This window comes from Zalophus californianus, chromosome 7 (assembly GCF_009762305.2).
Source record: "Zalophus californianus isolate mZalCal1 chromosome 7, mZalCal1.pri.v2, whole genome shotgun sequence".
NCBI lineage: Eukaryota > Metazoa > Chordata > Mammalia > Carnivora > Otariidae > Zalophus > Zalophus californianus.
In genome coordinates this window covers 108,307,523-108,327,553 of record NC_045601.1, presented here as the reverse complement: position 1 = coordinate 108,327,553, position 20,031 = coordinate 108,307,523, and the positions used below count along the sequence as shown (strand labels likewise).

The following is a 20,031-nucleotide window of genomic DNA, read 5'->3' as shown; positions in this document are numbered from 1 at the left end:
AGTAAACATACTCTAGAATTCGGAAATCCAGACTAGCAATGCATTTACACCAGGGTGGACGGGACTTTGTGGCAAGTTCACGGTGAGCTACCCGTGTGTGATACTGAGCCCCCTAAGCTGCAGCCTGGGCAGTATGGTGTAGAGACCACCAACCCATCAAGGGGCTCATGTCCTGGCCTCTAGGATGTGTGTAGGGGGCACTTTAATGAGCCATTAAATCTCATCAGCAGACCTCTAAACCGGTCTACAGAAGCCAACTAACAGGTAAATTAGCATTTATCCAGCATTGAGAAGTCATTTCAGTGGCTAGAAAGAAGGAATGTTTAAGCCAAATGAAACTCAAAAAGATAACATTTTATTTTCAGAGCAACTGATGCAGTATCGAATCAGGTTTTCACAAATAAATAGGACAGTGTCTATTTGGTTACATCTCTGTTTGATGAATGCCTATCTATAGGAACTATAATAAATTTCTGAGAAGGTTAATGACTGGAACCTTTTAAGTGAAATTCTTCTGGCTCTCTTTCTGAAAAAAGGATTGTGAGAACTTTAAAAAAAAATGCTTTCAACTCTAGGGGAAAAAACCAACCTAGAATGCCTGTTTTATTTTGAAGGAATGCACCTTTTTAGGACAAGTCTATAAAACATCTTTATTTGTTTGTTACATATGATGTTTAAATATAACTTTGCTTTCAAGCTTCAAACTTTTTATTTTTTTAAGCCCCTGGTAAAATAAGACTTTTGGTTCACCTTAACAAAAACTGACCTAGGAAGAAACATTTTTAGCAAAATGTATTATAAAATTCACTAGAAAATACTGCCCTCTCTTTGCCAAAATGTTACATAAAATCCTTATTAAAAATACACACATTACAAAAGAAAAAATTATGAAGATGCTAATACATAGTGCTTTGGATACGGACCAAGGGACCTGCATTCCGGGGAAAATACAGTTAAGTACACTAAATATTATGATGTCAACTTATAATAGTGCAAACTTGAATAAATTACATCCTGAAATGGGAAGGCATGCAAGTCATTTGCTGAGAATAGAACATAACGAAGCCAGAACAGGAAGCAATCACAACACTATTTAAAAATGTTTTCGTTTTTATTACATTAATTTTTTTCAAAAATACTTTTCTTTACAATAGAACTCCTAGAAAATATTTACAACCTTCCTCTAATAAAATATAACAGCAGTTAAATATATTTGAAAATAAGATGGGTTTTTCCATAAAATATATCTGTTAACTTTTTATATACAAGCTTTCTCAAAGAGGTCTAAATTCACTAATGAAAAACCATCTGATAGTAAACAGTAACGGTGTTGAAGACATTAATCTTTAGGAAGAGAAGTTCTTTGGGGCGGGGAGGGTGAGAGAAGCAAAAACAGAACACATACATGCAGGCAGAATCATTGCAGAAGGAAAATAAGTGCAATATTTTACCATGAAGTCAATTCTTTAAGTTGATATTGTCAAGAAATACTTCTTCAGGAATTTGAACTGTCTCGTTAAGGAGGAGTTCTTTGGTTATTTCAAGTCAAAGATGCTTACATTATACTGCATGAAAAATCAAAATTAAATTGTGCATTACATTTTTTGCCTTGGCAACTCAGTTTATTTTTAATGTTTAAAACTGGAACGGCTGGGCAAGTCTCCAAACACAGCAAGTACATTTGCTTTATAAACATGTTTCTGGGTGTTTGCTCCTTTGATAGATAAGCTTTCATAGACCCGATAGCGGAACCATTCCAGAATCACTCTCAGACGCCGGCACACGCAGGGGGAAGCAGTCACCGGGACAGACGCAATCAAATCAGCTGATCTTACGGAATGGTTCTGGAACAATTCTGCCACAGAGTTGATGCACACTGCCTAGGCAGTTCTAACTCGAAACAGACGAGAGAATAACCTGTCTAAAATGGCAGCAAATAAAACCTTTCTTTTTGCCTTATAAGAAAGGATGAATGAAACTGCCAAGAACTTTTTTTCTGAAAACAGAATGATGGAAACGAAAAGAACCTTTATATTTATCTTCCGTCCGTGGCTTTCCTGAGATTCAGAGAACACTGCCTCTGCGGAGCCGGGGTGGGCTGCAGTGTGTGCTAAAATGCTTCTGCCAGAGTCAAACTTCAAAGATGCTCAGGTCCTGTCCTCATACTTCTGCTGACATTCTCTCTAATGTCAAGCTATTAATTAATGTGCCCGCGGAGTAGCCTGGCACGATGGGCTACACCTACACCAGCTGGGGGAACCAGCCTACCTGGGGTGGGGCAAGGCCTGAAAGCCCTCCTTCCGGGAGTCAGGCAGCATTAATGCTCAAGGGAAGGCCTCCAGGGGCAGTCCTCTCTGCTGGGCTGCGTCCCAGTCTGAAGACACGAGCTAATTTGCCCCAACGGGGGAGGGGGCAGTCTGACTCAGCTCAAAAGCCTGAGCTAAATGCCATTTTTGAAGGATTACAGGCTTACTACCTTCAAGTACAAACAGCAACCCTGCTATAGGGACAGGAAGAAGCAGAGCAGAGTTCTGTAGCTTGGAGAATTCTAGAAGTGCTTTGGTAAATGACTTGAATGAATACATTCCTTGTTTGAATGCAAATATTGGTAGCTAGAGTGGTATCTGAAACCATTATTGTTGGTCTTTAATGCTATTTCACTTGTATTTGCTATTAAATTGGTTAGGAAACGGTCCAGCAAAGGTGAATGACAGCAAAATCCCAGCGAATGAAGTTTCACAGTACTTCCAAGTGGTACAAAGTAATTCCAGAACTCCACGGACCATTAACAGTGTTGCAAAAAAGGGGCTCTTCCAGTCTGTAGTTTTGGGGCAAAAGAACACTTCTTGGTGTTCCAGAATGTGTGCCCCTCAACCACTCTCCCTAAACAGCCCTGGCAACTTCATGGTTGGGGTTGTTTTCCTCTAGATGGCTCAAGCTGGGACATGACTCTGCCAATCCACGAATCGGAACCAACTAGTTCCCCGGGGAGCAGGCAAGAGGACGCACTTGCTCTAGGAACCAGGTCCTCCGTAAAGCAGGGCATTGGAGTGAAAGCCTGAAATTGTACAGTACTCCTGGAAACAGGCCAACGGACACAGGCAAGGCAGGGAGAAAACTTATTTTCACATTTGGTCAACTTTCCAAATGGCGTATGTGCTAGAGGAAAGCCGTGTCACACGAGGGCTTGCTTTTTGCTCACTGGAAAGTTACCCCTTAGCACAGAATCTCCTGGCAGAGACTCCGGGTTCACTGCAAACCACAGAATGAGGTCAGAACAGAACAAAAATAACTCTTAGTGGGAAAGGATGGCCCAAGGCCCCAACACGAAGAGGGTAGCCTGCTTCACACACGCACACGCATCCACACGCTCACGGCAAGCTTTGGGATCAAAGGCAGCAAGGATGGTTGACATCTGAAAGCAAAAGAACATTGAAGGTCAGGTTTATTCCCTGCCAGGAATGAGTTCGTAGGAATGTAGCCCAGATGAAACACCTCTTAAATAGAGTTGTGCCAATTATTTATTCCCTCCAACCTCCCACAGAAACATTGATTTTTTTTAAATAAAAGGAAAAGAAACTGAAAAAAAAAATTTTTTTTTCCTAAACCTGAATGAAACGACCACTTTTTTAAACAGGTAGTTTAAAATGGTTACAAAGCGAGCAGGAAGTCCGGGTTTCCTGATTAACGAAGACGGAGGCCGTGGGTGCTGGCTGTCTCTGCGTGACAAGCGGGGCTTTATAGTTCCGCGTCACCCTGAAGCAAAACCGAATCTTGGTCATCCAAGAGGAGATCCGTGTCCACGACCTCAGCCTCTTCCATGACGCCTCCCAACTGCTGGACCACGTCGCCATCGAGGAGGTCCACGTCCTTGATGGGTTTGATCAGGCTCAGCTGGTCCAGGGGCAGCAGCCCCGGCGCCCCCGCGGTCCTCTCGATAGTGGCGGCCATTTCGGCGGCAAAAGCTGCCTTCTGAGCCTTTTGCCTCTGCTGTTCCTCCTGCTGCCTGTGTGTTTTCATGTGCGCATTACGGCTTTTGATCTTGAAGAAGACTCTAAAGATGAAGAAAAAGAAGCGTGTGAAACTGAGGAGATTGGAGTTCTTGGAAATCCGGGTGCCCTACAGGGAATAGGGGCTGCGTGGTCTAACATCTGGTCTGGGTGGCTTTGTCGGGAGTCCCTGGGCCACCTAGGACCTCCACTCCTGTTGCCTGCCCTCTCCGAGCATTACGAGGGAGAGGGGATGGGGACGGGAGCACACGTACAGTGTGACAATGGAGGGGGAGTTCTCAAAGGTCTTCCTGTCCATCTGTGGTGGGCAGCACATGCTGTTCGCCTCCTTTGGCTTCCCCCTTTCTCGCCTCGTCCCAACAGAATCGCAGAATCTGAGAATCCCTCAAGCATGCTGCTGAGCTCTCATAGTTCCCATAATAAAACGCATCATCTGCCTTTGGCTTCTGTCCCTGTTCTTCCACAAATTTCTTGAAGGCTCTACCTGATTCTTCACACTTGGTATATTCCTCTTCCCTCCACCCTCTCCAACTGGACTCTTGTCCCCTCCACTGCAGCCCCAACCCTCTGCTCAAGGCCACCCGTCACTCTGTGTGGCCAAATCCAATGCCCCCCATGCCATCTTTATTGTACCTGACTTCTGAGCTCCACCCACTACTCCTTTTCACCTAAGATCCCTTCTCATTGGCCATCATATTGTCATAATTTCCTCCTTTTAGCTTTAGAAGGAAATAGTAGTTCTCAGCTGTGGGTGATTTTGCCTCCCCAGGGACACTTGTTGATATCTGGAGACATTTTTGACTGTCACAACTCAAGGGGCAAGATGGTATTTCTCGAATCCAGTGGGCAGAGGCCAGGGAGGTGGCTACATATCCTACAGCATGGAGGGCGGCCCCCTCTTCCACAAACAAGGACTGATCAGACCTAAATGTCACTGCTGAGGTTGAGAAACTCCAAGACAAGGGGCCCGCAAACCATGGTCAGTGGACCAAATCCAGCCCACTGAATTTTTGTAAATAAAGTTTTATTGGAACACGGCCGTGTCTATTTGCTTATGGACCGTCTATGGCTGCTCTGCCTGGCAATGGTACAGCTGAATAGCGGTGACTGAATGGTTGTATGGCCTGCAAAGCCTTAAATATTTCTCCCTGAACCTTTTTCAGAAACTGTTTGCCCAGATGTGAGGCTGCCTCTTTCGGGAGAGGGGGTGGCACAAATACCCTGCATTCATTCCTGAGCTCATAAAGGGAAAGGAAAAAAAAACTCTGATTTCTAAGACAAGCAGAGTTGATGAATCACAATTGCCCGTATTGAAACTGTTTCATGTAATGAACATAATTTCAGCAGCTAAAACAGGCATTCTGCAAACATTTGCCTGTTATTCCTACTCCGGAAAACCACAGAAAATATTTCTATTTTCCACAAAGTCTTAACTGGAGTTATGGTATTAAAAGGTCCCAAGCAACATAAAAACAAAGACAAGGAAAACACTTAATGGATGTCACTGAGAGACAGCCAGAAAGCTCAAGATGCTAATTCTGGTTTGTTAAAATGTTCTTTGTCTCCACCTGGTGGGATAAAGAGGTGTGGCCTGTGTGTAGCCCAGTGAGTGGAGGTGTTAGCTCCCCTCAGGGGAGAGATGGGAGATAAAGGGCATCAGCCTGAAGATGGTTCCTTCAAGTCAGGAAGCCTAATGATCCATCTGGGGGCTCACTTCTCCGTGATAAGATGAAGGTGATGCCTTGTCATGGTTCTGAAGGGTATGAGAACACAGGGGGGCTAAACTAGCCATCTCCCCCATCCCTGTGCTTCACAGAGAGAAGACTGTTCTAATTCCACCTCACCGTGGCGAGTGCCACCAGACGGAGTTAGGTTCACTCAGAGGCTGAGAGCGCCGGCCTGGGTCAGGCTGCAGAGCCTGAATCCCGACTCAGATGTGCACTGTGACAAAGACCTCACCCTTTCTGTGCCTCATTTTCTCAGCTCGTCAAAAAAGCAGCTACTAAAAGTGTCTACCCCATTGTGCTAAAGATTAAGTGAATCAATACCTGTGCAAATCCTTTAAAACCGTCCCAGGCAAATAGTACCTGATAAGTGGCAGGGACTGGTAAGTTGTGTGAAATAGCCTAATGAGTATTATAAGCAGAGGTCCCAGTTGGCCTCATTCATACAACTAGGGAGGCTAAAGGAAGTCACTCATGACAACCCCTCCAAGTCAGGCGGACTCACTGAGAAGTGGAATTCTACACTGGATGCTGTGGGAAGGAACGCTGTGCATCTTATCATCAGTGATATTTTCCACCTAAAATAAACAGACCAATAGCATGGAGCAGTGGTCAGGAGCCCGGGCTCTGCCCTTCAACAGAGATGGGTCCAAATCTCAGCTCTGCTCTCATTGGGGGTGTGACCTGAGGCAAGTCACAGTTACCTAACTTTGAATCTTTATTTGTATGACAAGGATAAAGACAGCCTCTGCCTCACATGTGGTTTCTGTGTGAGGATTAAGATGAGCTCCTGCCATAAAGTATTGTCACAAAATGAGTGCCCAGCAAGCGTTAGATGTTATTATATTACTGCCTACTGCCAGTTTTTCTCTCTTAGTTGTCTTAAATTATACATAAAAGGACAGGCATGACAAATAGGCTTTATCTCCTGAGTCATCCCAATCCATCGGTTGTGCCTGCTTGAAGCATTCCGATGGAAAAGATTTGAGGTCCTGTCTTAAGATGATAGCGAAGAGTGCAGCAATCAGTTAGTGATGTCTGCCCCAGACACAGGCCAGAGCCAGTGGTGGGAAGACAGTTCCTGATAGGTGTTTCAGAGCCATTCTCAAATCACTAAGCAGCAATGGAAAGAAAGCCCCACTCGTGACTACGGTTTGGGTGTGAAGGGATGGAGTGGGAATCCAAGTCCCACCCACCATTTCTGAAAAAGAGCGAAGTTTTTGTTACTAGAGGTTTGCCCTGAAGTTATCTGTCCTTATTAGGCGTGAGGATATCAGAATGACCATATTCTGAGTCAGAGACGAGGTCCACCCACCCTGAGGCTCTGTGCAGACCGCAAGGATGATACGAGGGAGTATTTGGAGACACTGGGTTCTTTTTCTAGCTGAAGGAACCTCAGAGCATCTTGGCCCGGCCTCCCCAGAGCAATGATTCATCAGGAACTCAGACTCAGTGCCCGGTCCAATTGCACGTACTTGCCGCACTCCTTGCAGGGGAAGATGGTGGTGGGGTCTGTCTCGCTGCTGGTGGTGCTATGAGAGGGGGAGCTCTTCACTGAGCAGTACCCGCTCTGGGTGCTGCCCGGCTTCTGCTTCCCACAGGGGGTGGCCCCCCGGGCTTTGGTCACCTGGTTGGTGCCACCGTGGATGCGGGCGTGGCCGTTCAGTGCCTGTCGGGAGCTGAACACCTGGGGAAGAAAGGGAGTGACATGACATCTACAGTCCTGAAAAGGAAATTAGGGTTATTAGTTACTCAGTGGTGAAACACAGGATACTTGAAACAGTGTCTAATGATGGCGGGCGGGGGTTTTAAGTAAGCAAACTTTGGACACAGGCATGAAAAGGTCAAGGTCAAATACTACCACTGCGCCCCTAAAAAAAAAAAAAACACACACACATCGTTGTTACAACCGGAAGACAGGAAGTACTGCGTGCGGCACAGTCTGAAGGACAGAGCTGCCGTCTAGCAGTCAGGGCACTGGGGGGCGAGATCCAGCACCTCTGCCTCACAGGGAGGGCCGCTGGGCCATTTCCCCTCTGTACACCTGATTTTTTTTTTTTCTTCCATCTGTAAGGTGAAGGAGGTGGCCAGCTTTCAAACTCTTTTTTTTTAAGTTGGAAATGACCTCCCCTTCCCTGCCCCGCCCCCCTTTTCTTTTCTCCTCCCCTTTCCTTTCTTTCCTTTACTTTAAGAAAAACAAATCAAAACGAATCAAGTCTTGCTCAAAAGCTCAAAGTTAAAAGCAGAGGTGCTCTGGCCGAAATAGAGGCAGCACCCCGGAAGTGAGCCAATTTGCTCAGCTCTATCTCCCCAGCACGGAAAGCCTTAGCACCCCAAGAAACACAGTTGGAAAGACACTGATGAGCTGCTCTGATAAATTCTATATATTACGTCCAAGCCTCAATCAGTGGCCAATTGTCAAAGCAATGTTTCAGACTCCCAAATTTTACTGCGGGATGATAAAAAGGGGCAGGACGAACCTGGACAGTCTTTTGAAACTTGCCATAAAGCAGGTTCTCCCAACCTCAGTATGACTGACATTTGGGGCCGGATAGTTTTTGCTGGAGGGGGGCCGTGTTAAGTAGGATATTTAGCAGCATCCCTGGCCTCTGCCCAGGAGAAGCCAACAGCACCTCTCCAGATGTGATATAAATGTCTCCAGACATTGCCAAAGGGTCTTGGGGAACAAAGTCATTCCCAGTCGAGCACCGCTACTGTAAAGAGATGCAATCCGCTCCCCTGAATTCAAAGAGCCCCGACTTCCAGCTTGTTAAACACATCAGCTAACAGCCATACCCATGGAGCTTGCTCTGTGTGAAATTCTTGAGTTCTGTTTATGGTCTTACTGGGGAAAAAAATAAATCTATGGCTGATTTAGCAACGCAAACCTCCAGGCTTAGGCAAGGAATAAAACCAACATGCTTTTTCCCTGTGAATTTTAAAAATCATTAAAAAAAATATCCAGCTTGCTGAGCATTTCTGATTGGGAAAAGTGAAAGATGACTTCCCACTCCAGTCAAGGATTTACCGTACACCAAAACTATGAATTGACGAAACAGTGAATTTCTAAACAAATTCACCCAGAAATATTGTCATTTAAAGTCACACCTTAACCATCCCTGAACGGAAGCGCTCTACACAAAATGGAAATGATGCGGTGACACTTCCAGGTCATTAAACATCAAAGACAGAAACAAGCTAGCAATTTCTTATGTTCTCTTCGCAGCTAATGTAAAATGTATGTATCTTTTTCTCTTACTTTTTCATTTTTTTCTCAGACGTTAATCAAGTGAATTTCTGCTTTAGGATCTAAATATTTTAAAGACTATTGCTTTCTCCATCTAAGTGACAGAATCCTCAAACAGCATTCAATACACTCTGGAAAACAGTATTGTCCTGTGTAATATACAAGCAAAGATGTACACCAGCTTGGAAAAAAACGGCTTCTTGTGAAGGAGTAACATTCTCATTTTTTTTGAGTAGTACCTCTAGAACGCACCTGTACAGGTGTGCCTGGCTTTAAGAAATCTGATTCGGGAAAAGTTCATCAATTCAGACTAGTGGGGGACCGGTGGGCGACTGAAAGTCTAAAGTTAACAGCTTAAAAAAATATATCCTTTAAAATACATGGGAGCCTTAGACCAGACCAGTATAGATTCTGTAAGGCCTTCCTTAGTGCCAAGAATGATCAAACGGTAAATTTGTTTTATTTTAGCTAAACGATTATTTCCAACGTACTTGAAATGTACTATATTCAATAATTATACAGACTCCCCTTCAGCCCGTTTACATGATTAATTTACTTAGTAAAAATTTTTTTGGTTCTCCCCAAAGAGTACCAAGGTAAACTTTAAGCTAAATTTTTTAAAAGACTTTTATTTATATTACAGTGAGAGAAGGAACACAAGCACGGGGAGTAGGAGAGGGAGAAGCAGGCTTCCCGTAGAGCAGGGAGCCCGATGTGGGGCTCAATCCCAGGACCCTGGGATCATGACCTGAGCCAAAGGCAGATGCTTAACGACTGAGCCACCCAGGCGCCCCTTTAAGCTAAATCTTTGTAATGACTTTCTCAAATTTCAAATTAATGACATTTGAATGAGTAACACTTGATGGAATACGAAACTTTGCAAAATCTTCTGGACAGGTGAGATGGCCAGGAATGGGGTCAAGTTGTAATGAAAGGGCAAAACCTTCTCTGTGGGCTCCCCCACGGCATTTCAATGCATGCTTTACAGGGCAGGACGTAGTGGCACACGGACCCGCGGGGTGGAGGGGCACCAAGAAACACGGGGTGTAAGTTCTGGAGTCCAAGGCTCGCTGCAGAACCATTCACAGCGGCTCTGAAGAGCTCTGGATCACATGCTTCCCAGGGGGCGGGGACCTTCTCTGTGGCCCCTGAGCGCCCAGCACAGCAACATCTGCCGGCTGAACGAATGAGGAAACGAAAAGACAGGAGACAAAGCCATGGCAATGTGGAGTCTCCTCTGTGAAACTTGCCTTGCTGCAAGTGCACCCTTTCTAAAATGCCCTGTCCTTAAAGCCAGGCACAGCCCACCGCCCTCTTAGTCCCAGGCCCCCCGAGGACGCAGCGACACTTACAGCCCCGCAGTTGGGCATCTCACAGATAAAGGAGCCGGAGGGCTGGCTGAGGGCGTGCAGGGGCGGCCCGTCCGCGGGAGCCAGCACGGGGCCTGGCGGCGGCTCGGGAGACTTGGGCACTTCGCTCTCCTCTTCTCTCGTGGATTTCCTATCTTCTTCTGGGTCCTCCTCCTCCTCCTCTAACTCTTCTTCTTCTTCACTCGTCTGGTGGTGAGGCAATAAAAGCAAAAGAGGGGACATCCCCAGATGGCATTTTTAGTGATAAACAGAGCCACCAGCCAGAGGAGAGAGGGGCTAACACAGGGATCCTGTCTAAGGAACGGCACAGAGCGCTCCGGGGAGGGCTACCGCCTCTACCAGGTCGGTCATTGGGCGCTTGGGGCTTTGAGGTCGAGGAAGTCCCCCCGCCTCACTTTGGGGTCCCCTCACCACTTATATGATATAAAAATATGTTAATGCAGGGAGGAGAGATTTCTGTGTGTAGAGTTTCTCCCCCTGGTTCAAGACCAGCAGACCTTGAAATGGATTAAAACTCGCTTGTGAGCAGCTCCGTCTCCCCAGAGCAGTGACGAGGGCCTTCAAGCAGGAATGATACTGTGGAAACTCCTCTGGAGAGAGACTAAAGACCCATATAATGATTTGCCTCCAGGCCTTATGATACATTTCCGTATGAGATGCCCCACATGTCTGATCTGACTCATGGCCTGTGGAAAGCATGGGACCCATGGTGCTCTGACGGGCTCCTGCTTGCTCTTGTCAAAATGGAATCCAAGAGTGAATGTCAACAACTTTGTGGAGAGGAAAGGGGAAGAGATAACCCCCCACCCCCTCACCCTGCATTTTTTTTTTTTTTTTTTTTGGACTGTCATCATGCGCTTGGAGAAATGCCTTCCAGAGGCATTCTATGAAAAAGAACATGAAAAATATTAGTAGCCTCACTGCTACTCTGTCCCCTCCCCCTACTTCAGAACAGCAACCAAGTGGCGAACAAAGCAGAAAATCCTGTCTTCCTCAGAGTTTACAAGATAGTAAGTCACTGGAGCAGCCTGGCACCCTACTGTGGGAGGGTTGGGATGGAGGCCAGGGATGCAGGAGGCCCTCATTCCACTTGTTTAACTACCTTACTCTGCTTCCTCCGTCCTCATGGAGGGATGCTGGCTCCTGCGGGCTGAGGAAGGACTGAGGCCCAGGGGAAGGGAGTTCTATGTTACATCAATCTCACTCCAACTTCTATTTCACAGCACTTCACAGTTTACAAAGCATTTTCATGTTTGCGGTCTCACCCAACAAGACAGAAACATCCTCCCATTTTACAGATGAGAAAACAAAAGGCACGTCCTGCCACCTCCACCCGACAGGTCAATTGTGTTGTCTGCCAGGCTCTGCTCAAAGCACATGGGTCCCAGTTTGGTTTACCCCAGAGAGGGATGTAACTCTGGGGGAGCTTACAATTCTTAGAACCCAGAAGCGAGAATTCCCGAAAGGGACAAAGATTTCTAAGAGTGGAGCAGTACCCTGGGATCCAGAAACCACAAGTTTTCTCTCTCCAGTTTGGATTGGGGACAGGGGAGAAAGACGATGCCAGTAAATATGGGGCGTTTAACATTCTGACACTGTTCCACTGTTCTCTGCATTTAATACCATATACATGCATATTTGAGATGATGTAGTGACAGGGTGTACTTAAGAAATAGCTTCAGTGTCCAGTGGGTTAATTACGATTAACTAGTAATGATTACATTTGCTGAAAGACTTCAAAGAGTACAGATGTAGGCCTACTTCATTTTACAGAGTGATTCATGATATGTAAGTTGTAGGTCTCATAATTATGACTGTAGAACACAAGGGTTGATTTTACTTAAATAGTCTGATTCCCGTGTGAATCCATCATCTTTGGATCTCAAGGGGTTTCAGGTAAAACCACATTATGTCAAACTCCAACGGTTCACTCCGTTCCTTTCTAGAACTAGAACTCTGTGGACTCAATATTGGTTTATTACACAGGCCATGGTCTATAGCTTGGCACTTAAAATAGATCACACGATAACTTTTAATGACAATGGCATCTGTTTTACAGTGCTTGTTATAATTGTAATTTTCTCACAATACCTTTTTTTGGCTTAAAAGCTCTTAGAAAGAGACATTCCACATAGCCACAAATTTACAGATTAAATTACACTGTACTGGATTATATCCGTCTCTGGAATTTAGATAGGTTTTATTTCAACTGGCAATCTATACATGTTCACAACATGATTTATCGTCAAGCCATATGGCTTACCAAAGTGACTAAGAGATACAAAGATAGGAGGACAAAAACCCTAACATGTACAACTTTGTATCAACAAGTTGGCCATTTCATGTGTATTGTGAAATGAAACACTGAATAATATTCCAAAATTGGTAGAAGGTGGGCAAATACAGGATAGGGAGGTGGTGATATATTTAACATTGGTGCCTAAAACCTTGAGTGTCTGCAGTAAGAGTTTCTTGAGGAGGATGATATTCTTATTTCTCAGGAATGCAAACAGAATTCGCATTATGAGACATTTGTAAGTTAAAATACAAATGCTCGACAGCCCAAATTTACTCAGAGACATAAATCTGAGCATCACAATTACTAATGATGATGATGATGGGGATGAAAACATATTGAATGCCTGCTATGAATTAGGCACCACACATATACACACACACACGTGTACACACATACATATACGTGAAATTTCTGGTGCGCACGATAACCCCGTACACATTTTTCTTTTTTAAACAAATGAGGAAATTGGCCAGAGAACGACTTTCCCCAAGGTCACATAGCTGGTAAAGAAGTTGAACTGAGATTGAAACCTAAACCATCTGATTTCAAAACCTCAGCGTTCTTCATTTATTGGCCCTGCAGCAAATGTCCACAGGGGAACACGTGTTCCTCTGCATATTGTTTAGGTTTTCAGCCCAAACACAGAGACCTTAACCCCTCAAAGCCACTGGCCACAGCTGCCTGTAAATATCGAAGGGCAGCAGGAGGTTTCCCAAGCCCCCATCAGTGGACCAGGTTGTAGTAACTTAGGTGCTTAGACCATGGGTGAGCTTGGCCCTTGGAGTCCTGACTGCTGTCTTCCAAAGTTAGCTACTTTCCTCGTTTAGTTTCTTGAATTGTGCTGAATTTACAACCAGATCCACAGATTGGCCTTGAGTGGGAGCATGAATGCGGGTAGGAGACAGGGAGGTGTGATCAGCACTTTCCTCCTACATCTCTAACAGAGCCCACCTTGGTCCCCTTCTTTTGCTTCCAAGGTGGAAGGACCTATCATAGCTTCAGGCCAGAAGTCTACTCAGCTGAGTAAGCTATTGTGTTCTGTTGGCCTTCTGGCTACCTCAAGAGCAGCCATTCCTCACAAACTCTCCTTTTCCCTTCTCCCCACAAAAGTCCCTGAACTATCTGAGTGTGTTCCATCATGTTCTATCTGGGACAAACACTACGGACCTATGATCAGGAAGCCATCCCAGGTGTCCAGGCAGGCCCAGAGGACAAAGGGCAGGACCCCTAGGACTGTGCCTTCTGCACCCTCCCCATTTCTTGCATGGTCCCAATTTTTCATCTCTACTTTGCACACTTTCCTTGGAAGGCTGACTGTGCCTTCACTGTGCCTAAAAGGGCTACCTTGTTTGTGAGCTACCATGCTGACCTTAAATCAAGACTTCCTTCCTCCTTCCTTCCCTCCCTCTTTCCTTTTTATGGGCCTGAGTCATCTCTGCACATAGCTTTTTGCTCTCCTTAAGGTAACAAGGGTGGGGATGCTCTCCTGATCCAACTTAATCCTGGCTCCTGGTGAATAAGCCCAAGAAGGTGGGCATCATCTTAACCTCTCCTCCTTAGTCTCAGTTTACATGTTGGCCTGGGCCTTTCTGTACATCTCCAGAGCCCTGTTGGCCCACGACTGCACCTCTTCCTTATGTGGTAACATCTTCCTTAGCAGCAATCCCTTGCTCTGAATCCCCTTGTTCACCCCATCACCCTGCAGTGAGTTCATAGAGGGACTGTTGCTATGATCCACAGTAACTCCTATCTGGGAATGATGTTCACTCAATTCGTTCAACAAATATTTAGAGTATCCATATTATGCCAGGAACTCCCCTAGGCACTTGGTAACACATAGCTGGAAAGACATCAATTTGCCCTAGGAAACCATATCCTCTTGATTTTGCCTTCTTCCAAAACATGACTCTGACAGAGGCCAGAACATTTCAGGACTGGAAGGGACTTTCCAAATCATCTAAGCCATCTGCCCCATTTTGTAGGTCAGTAAGCTTAGGATCCAGGTCCTAGGTCTGCAAGCCCAGGATTCTTCATGCCTCCTTGTTTGCTGTCTGGTCCACTCATCTGGAAAGTAATGCTCTGTGTGACCTTGGGCAGCCCTTCCCCTCTCTGGGCCTCAAACCCCTGCCTGGGGCATGGTGGAGCTGGATGAGAGAGAGGACCTAAGGCCTTTCTGGTTCTCGTCTTATGCTGCTTGTAAACAGTCTTGGGGTTCATGCTAAAGCTTCCATTTGCATATGCCATATCCTTCCAACTTCAGTATATGCTCCTGGTGCGGGGCAGGAGGGCCAGAGGCTAGTTAACATCCTTAGGTCACCCACAGCACCACATATGCATTGTTGTTTACACTGTGGGAACTCAACTGTGTTTAGCTGATTGAGCCAGAACAGGCCACATTGCTTTTTTTAAACATTAGGCCACACGTGAGAACAACGCTCTTCAGTTATAAGACAGCACCTACTTCGACCACTCAGACCATGGGAAACCGCCGAACATAGACCACCATCACCTCTGATGCAGATGTTGATTTTTTCCTGATATCTGGGTCCAAATATAAATTCAAATATGTGTGTATATTTCACAGCTAAGATCATTCCCAGTAGGAACCTGGAACTTGAGGCATTAATGAGTCCAAGAGTTTTTATACTTCCTAAAAGAATTTGCATTTGACTGCTCTTAAGTATCACACAGGGAATCAGGCTCAGAGAACATCCTCACCAGCCATTTGACCACGGCTAAGTTACCTAGGCTCTGTACCTTAGTTCCCTACCTCACGAATTGGCTGTGAGGATTAAATGAGTCAATATTGGTAAGAGGACTAGCACAAGGCCCCGCACATACAAAGGGCTATGTAAGTGTCTCTTAAAGAAAATAAGCCACTTATGTGCTAACACTCACAACTGGGGCATTATGGGGAATGAAAGTGTAATTACAGATATTCACAACAATCATGAATTCCAAACACTTTCCCCGATGGTGACAGCCTGGAGTTTACTAATCTGTTATAAGACATGCCATTTTTACACACCTATGCATGGCAGGTAATTTCCACAGTGCTTTTAGATTTCCCCTGGTTATGGATGCAGATAAAAAGAGTGAACCACAAGGACAAAAGTGATAGTAATTACCAAAGCCACACATTAGGGGTTCGGAGAAGATTTCAATGTCTTTCATTTTTGGTATGTTATGTCTTTAGTGTATACTGAATATGCAGACAACTTTGGATCGTCTGCCACTGAAGGAAATCAGTCTCGGGGATAAATGGTGATTAAGGATTAGAATAATACACACACTGCTAACTATTCCTCAGTAATTGAGAGGTCCTGGCACCGTCTAGAGGCCAGAGCTCCTCCTAGGTCATGCTTCATGGACGCTGTGGGAAAACCCGAGGGTTCTGGTTCTCTGGCCAGCAGCATCTGTGACACGGATGGATCAGAAAGGATAACCTGGGGGGTCAAGGGCACCCACTAATAAGCCATCAAGTCAAGGCTGGGACCACCCTGGCTTCACTCCCCTGGCCCTGCCTGCCTTGGAAACCAGGCCAGCCCTCACCTCCTGAACTGAGCGTTGAGCTCTGGGGCAAACCCAGGACCACCTTCCTTCTGGCATTTCTAGGCCAGGGAGCGGGACTGTCATCCGCTCCCTGTGATCACCTCAGTAAAGCCAAGCCAAACACCAGCCACTTACTAACCTGGGTGTGGGGCGGGAGCGGGGCCCGCATAAGCAGCGACTGAGCAGCTTCACTCACCACAGAATCATCGATTTCTGCGAGGCGTGTCCGGTGTTTCCGCCCCAAGCGCATTATCTTTTTCCACGTGTAGTAGTACTCCACACACTGAGCCACTGTCTTAGACTTCACCTGCCGGGAAAGCCATCTCCAGATCAGCTCAGCAGGGCGCGATGTGCCAAGCCACAAGTTTTTGTGAAAAGTTAATTTTCTAATAGGTAATAGGTGTATGCAATTCAATTAAAAAAATGTAGATAGTGAAAACCCTCCTTCCGTGCCTCGTCTCCCTCCATCCAGTTCTCACCCCCGACCCCTGCCACACAGCTAGTCCCTCTTCTTCGTTTCTTGGGTCTCATTCCAGAATCTCTTTATGCATATACCAAAGAACACAAAAATATATTTCTCCTCACAAGAGGCGGCACACTGTCTATACTGTTTTGCAACTTGATTTTTTTTTTTTTTCCACAATATAGCCTGGAGATCTTTTTTCATGTCAGCCCATAGAGAGCTCATTTCTTTTTTTAACCCATAAAGCAGCATGCTTTTTCATTTAATGTGCTTGAGCATATTTGGCTCTCCAGCCGGTTGACCTTCAAAAATCTATTTATGAAAAATATTCCTTAGTAATCGAACAGGAATGTAAGGCAAAAGTTATGGTGACAAGAGCTTAGTCTCTGCAGGAAACAAACCTTGCCCTGTCCTCCCCCAAGGGGGCAAAGGTACATGCATTCTAAAGAGAAAAAAAAAATGCCTCTGTGTAGTTCATAGATCTCCCAAGCTCAAGGTGGGGTTCAATAATATGGGTTTTCTGGAGGCAGATAAAAGGCTGGCCATGCTTCTGGAGGGTGGAAACCGGCCACCCCAACCATGAGATCAGAGGGGCACCACCAGAAGAACTCCTGTCTTCCTGAAGTTGCTCCCTTCACATCACTGGATATTTGGCTCGGAGAGCACTTGTTGAAAAAGCCATGGCGCCTGGCAAACATGACACCTGACTCCGTCACCAGTCAACACGGTGCAGGCCTGCAAGGGGTGAGGCCTCCGACAGGTCAGTCCTGGGGGAAGGGGACTCAAAAAAGAGCATGGAAGCTGCTGAGCTTACAGGGCATTCAAGAGCATGGTGGCCTCCCAGGTAGGGAAAGGCAGGGGTGAATACAGATCTGGAGATGGGGGCAAGAGGGAGAAGAGTCTACCTGTTATGATTCTTGTCCATCAAGGAAGGCCCTAGATTAAGGACAGGAGACAGGCACCCACCCAGTGGGTGGCATCAGCTTGGCCCAGCCCAGAGCCAGTGGGAGCTGTTACCTGCTACTCTGTTCTCTGTGCACCTGGACATTTTAATGACCTTAATAACACAATTCGGCTCCACTGCTGACTTTCTGAAACACTCTTGGAATCATTTTAACTTTTAGCCTAAACTACCTCACCTCTTAGCCAATTAAGGTCTATTAAGTTCATTATCTGCTATAAAAGTGCTACTTCATCTGTGTAGAAAAATTCTATTTTGTTGTGAGATGCTGTATATACAAAATATTATTTTTATTACTACTGTCATTATGACATCCTTCACCAGAGAGAGGTGGAAGACATCCTTTTCGTGAGAGTGTTAAATCAGTACCAAATTATTTCTGTAGGTCTTTAGGTGTATAATTTCCCAAATTCAATTTCAAGTGAGCGATTGGAAAAAGCATGCTTACCATCTTCTGTACAAAAATAAAGTCTTTGCTGTAAGTGGCTAGTGCTTTATTAAACAGTTTTCTTTCTAGGGAAGTCCACTTGTCCGAACCTACAAAACAGAAACGTCTTAAGAACAGCACACAGTTCTCCCTACTTTTAGGTGCTGGCTTACTTAGTTACAAAACACGACTCTTTAGCAAGTGATATAATACACATCCAACTCCCGTTTGAACAAAAAGCCAGTGTAGTGTAATGGTTAGCAACCCTGACATCTGGGTTAAAATCCCAGCTATGGCCTTGACCTTGGCAAGTTACTGAATCCGAAACTCAGTTTAGTAACCTACAAATGGGAATAATTCTAATTGTCCCCAGCTTTTGTGATCTTTGCAAAGGTTAAGGAAGATAATGCACCACACAAGTGCTTAGCTTAGTAACTGGAAAACCGGGAGTGCTCAACAAATTGTAGCTATAGTTTTTGTGTAATTATGCTGTTCATGAGTGCAAACGTTCACATAGCAAGTGCTCCTCAAGATGTGGCAGACTCGGCAGGCTCCACCCTCAAGATGCTCACCATCTAGTAGGGAGACAAACCAGCAGGCCACGGTGTTCAAGGTGAGCCTCACGCTCAGGTTAGGGTCAGGTTTCCAGGTAGAGAAAACACCTGAGCTGAGTTTTAAAGGACACACAGAAACAATTCAGGCAAGAAGGAGATGGAAGGGAATTCTGGGGAGAAAACATGGCTGAGGCAAAAGTGAGAGGCAAGAGTGAGATGATGGATGCATTCATTCATTCAACAGTATTGCGTGTCTACTACACGCAAGACACTGTGCTAGAAAAAACAAAACAAAACAAAAACCTAGCATTTCTAGGTGCTTACTATGCCAGGTTCTAAGTACTTCACAGATACTAGTCATTTGGCTTCACCTGTAAGACTCACCCTGTAAGACTGGCATTACTGTTACCCATTTTACAGATGAGGAAACAGAGATGTTCAGAGAAGAAGCAGTAATCCAGTATGGTTTAACACAAACTCCCAGTGAAGAGAAAGCAGATGAGGCTGGAGAGGTGAGTGGGACCGGCACCTGATCTACAAGACCAATGAGGAAGAGGCCCCACAGTGCTGGGTTGGTGCATCTGCCTTAGCGGCTAATCTTGATTTTCAAATTTGTTTTCTCTCCATATATTAGAAAGCAAAATATGCAGATCATCATACTGGGTGGTCCTGGCCTGTTTGGGGTAAGAAATAAAGCTTATTTCTAAGATAAGCCCTATTTCTGGGGGCTCCAGGGAAGGCTCAATTCCTGTGGCTGATTGCAGAAAACTCTGCCTCACTTTTCTGGTTTTTTGAGTTCTCCACATCTCTGATTTTTTGGATGGTACACGGCAGGCCTTTGACATTCCTCCACTTTTCAGAGCTATAATCCCCCAAACCATAATACTTTCCTTCCTCACCAGGATAAGCCCGGGATTTCCACTTTGCTATGGTTGACCGATGAAAATGAAGATATAGGAAACCTGAATTATTTCCCCCATTGGAAGGTTCAGCCAAAATTAGTGAATCAGGCCAAGAACTCTGGCTCCAGACTCAGAATATGCTCTGCGGAGTTGGCTGGCTCAGAACTCCAAAACACAGGGCCGCCACCACCTGATTTCTTTGTTTTGCAAGTTTATCTCTTTATTTCCAGAAGGGAAGCGGTTTTCTGATTAATCCTCAGCAGAAAGAAACATCTTCCACAGGTTCTGGAGGCTGGGTATCTCTGGCTGTGCAACCATCACAATAGGGAGGAGAAGTGAGTCTGGGTGTTTGGAGAAGCTTTGCTGGAGCGGACATGAGCACAGGAAGTCAGTGCGATCTGGGTTTCCAGAATGGTTCCATCACTGTTCCTCAAATTCTGTCTAATATTCAGGGCCTTGGGGTCCCAGCAAAAATATGCTCCCCTTGCTCAGGAGCAGAGGTAGAAAGAGAGAGACAGAAAG

General features: G+C 45.5%; 1 protein-coding gene across 4 annotated transcripts in view; it reads right to left on the bottom strand.

Moving 5' to 3' along the window:
• Positions 1-395: 395 nt before the first annotated feature.
• Positions 396-20,031, bottom strand: part of TRERF1 (transcriptional regulating factor 1) — a 198,317-nt gene continuing 178,681 nt past the window's right edge. For 2 of the 4 annotated variants that reach the window (XM_027603026.2, XM_027603028.2), the window contains 5 exons: positions 18,075-18,163; positions 16,342-16,509; positions 10,334-10,537; positions 7,210-7,457; positions 396-4,054 (listed from right to left, as the gene is read on the bottom strand). In XM_027603026.2, coding sequence (XP_027458827.1) covers positions 3,739-4,054; positions 7,210-7,457; positions 10,334-10,537; positions 16,342-16,509; positions 18,075-18,163 — 1,025 coding nt within the window. In that variant the 3' untranslated portion in view covers positions 396-3,738. The remainder of the gene's footprint in view (positions 4,055-7,209; positions 7,458-10,333; positions 10,538-16,341; positions 16,510-18,074; positions 18,164-20,031) is intronic. The other 2 variants (XM_027603027.2, XM_027603029.2) reach the window with 1 other exon arrangement.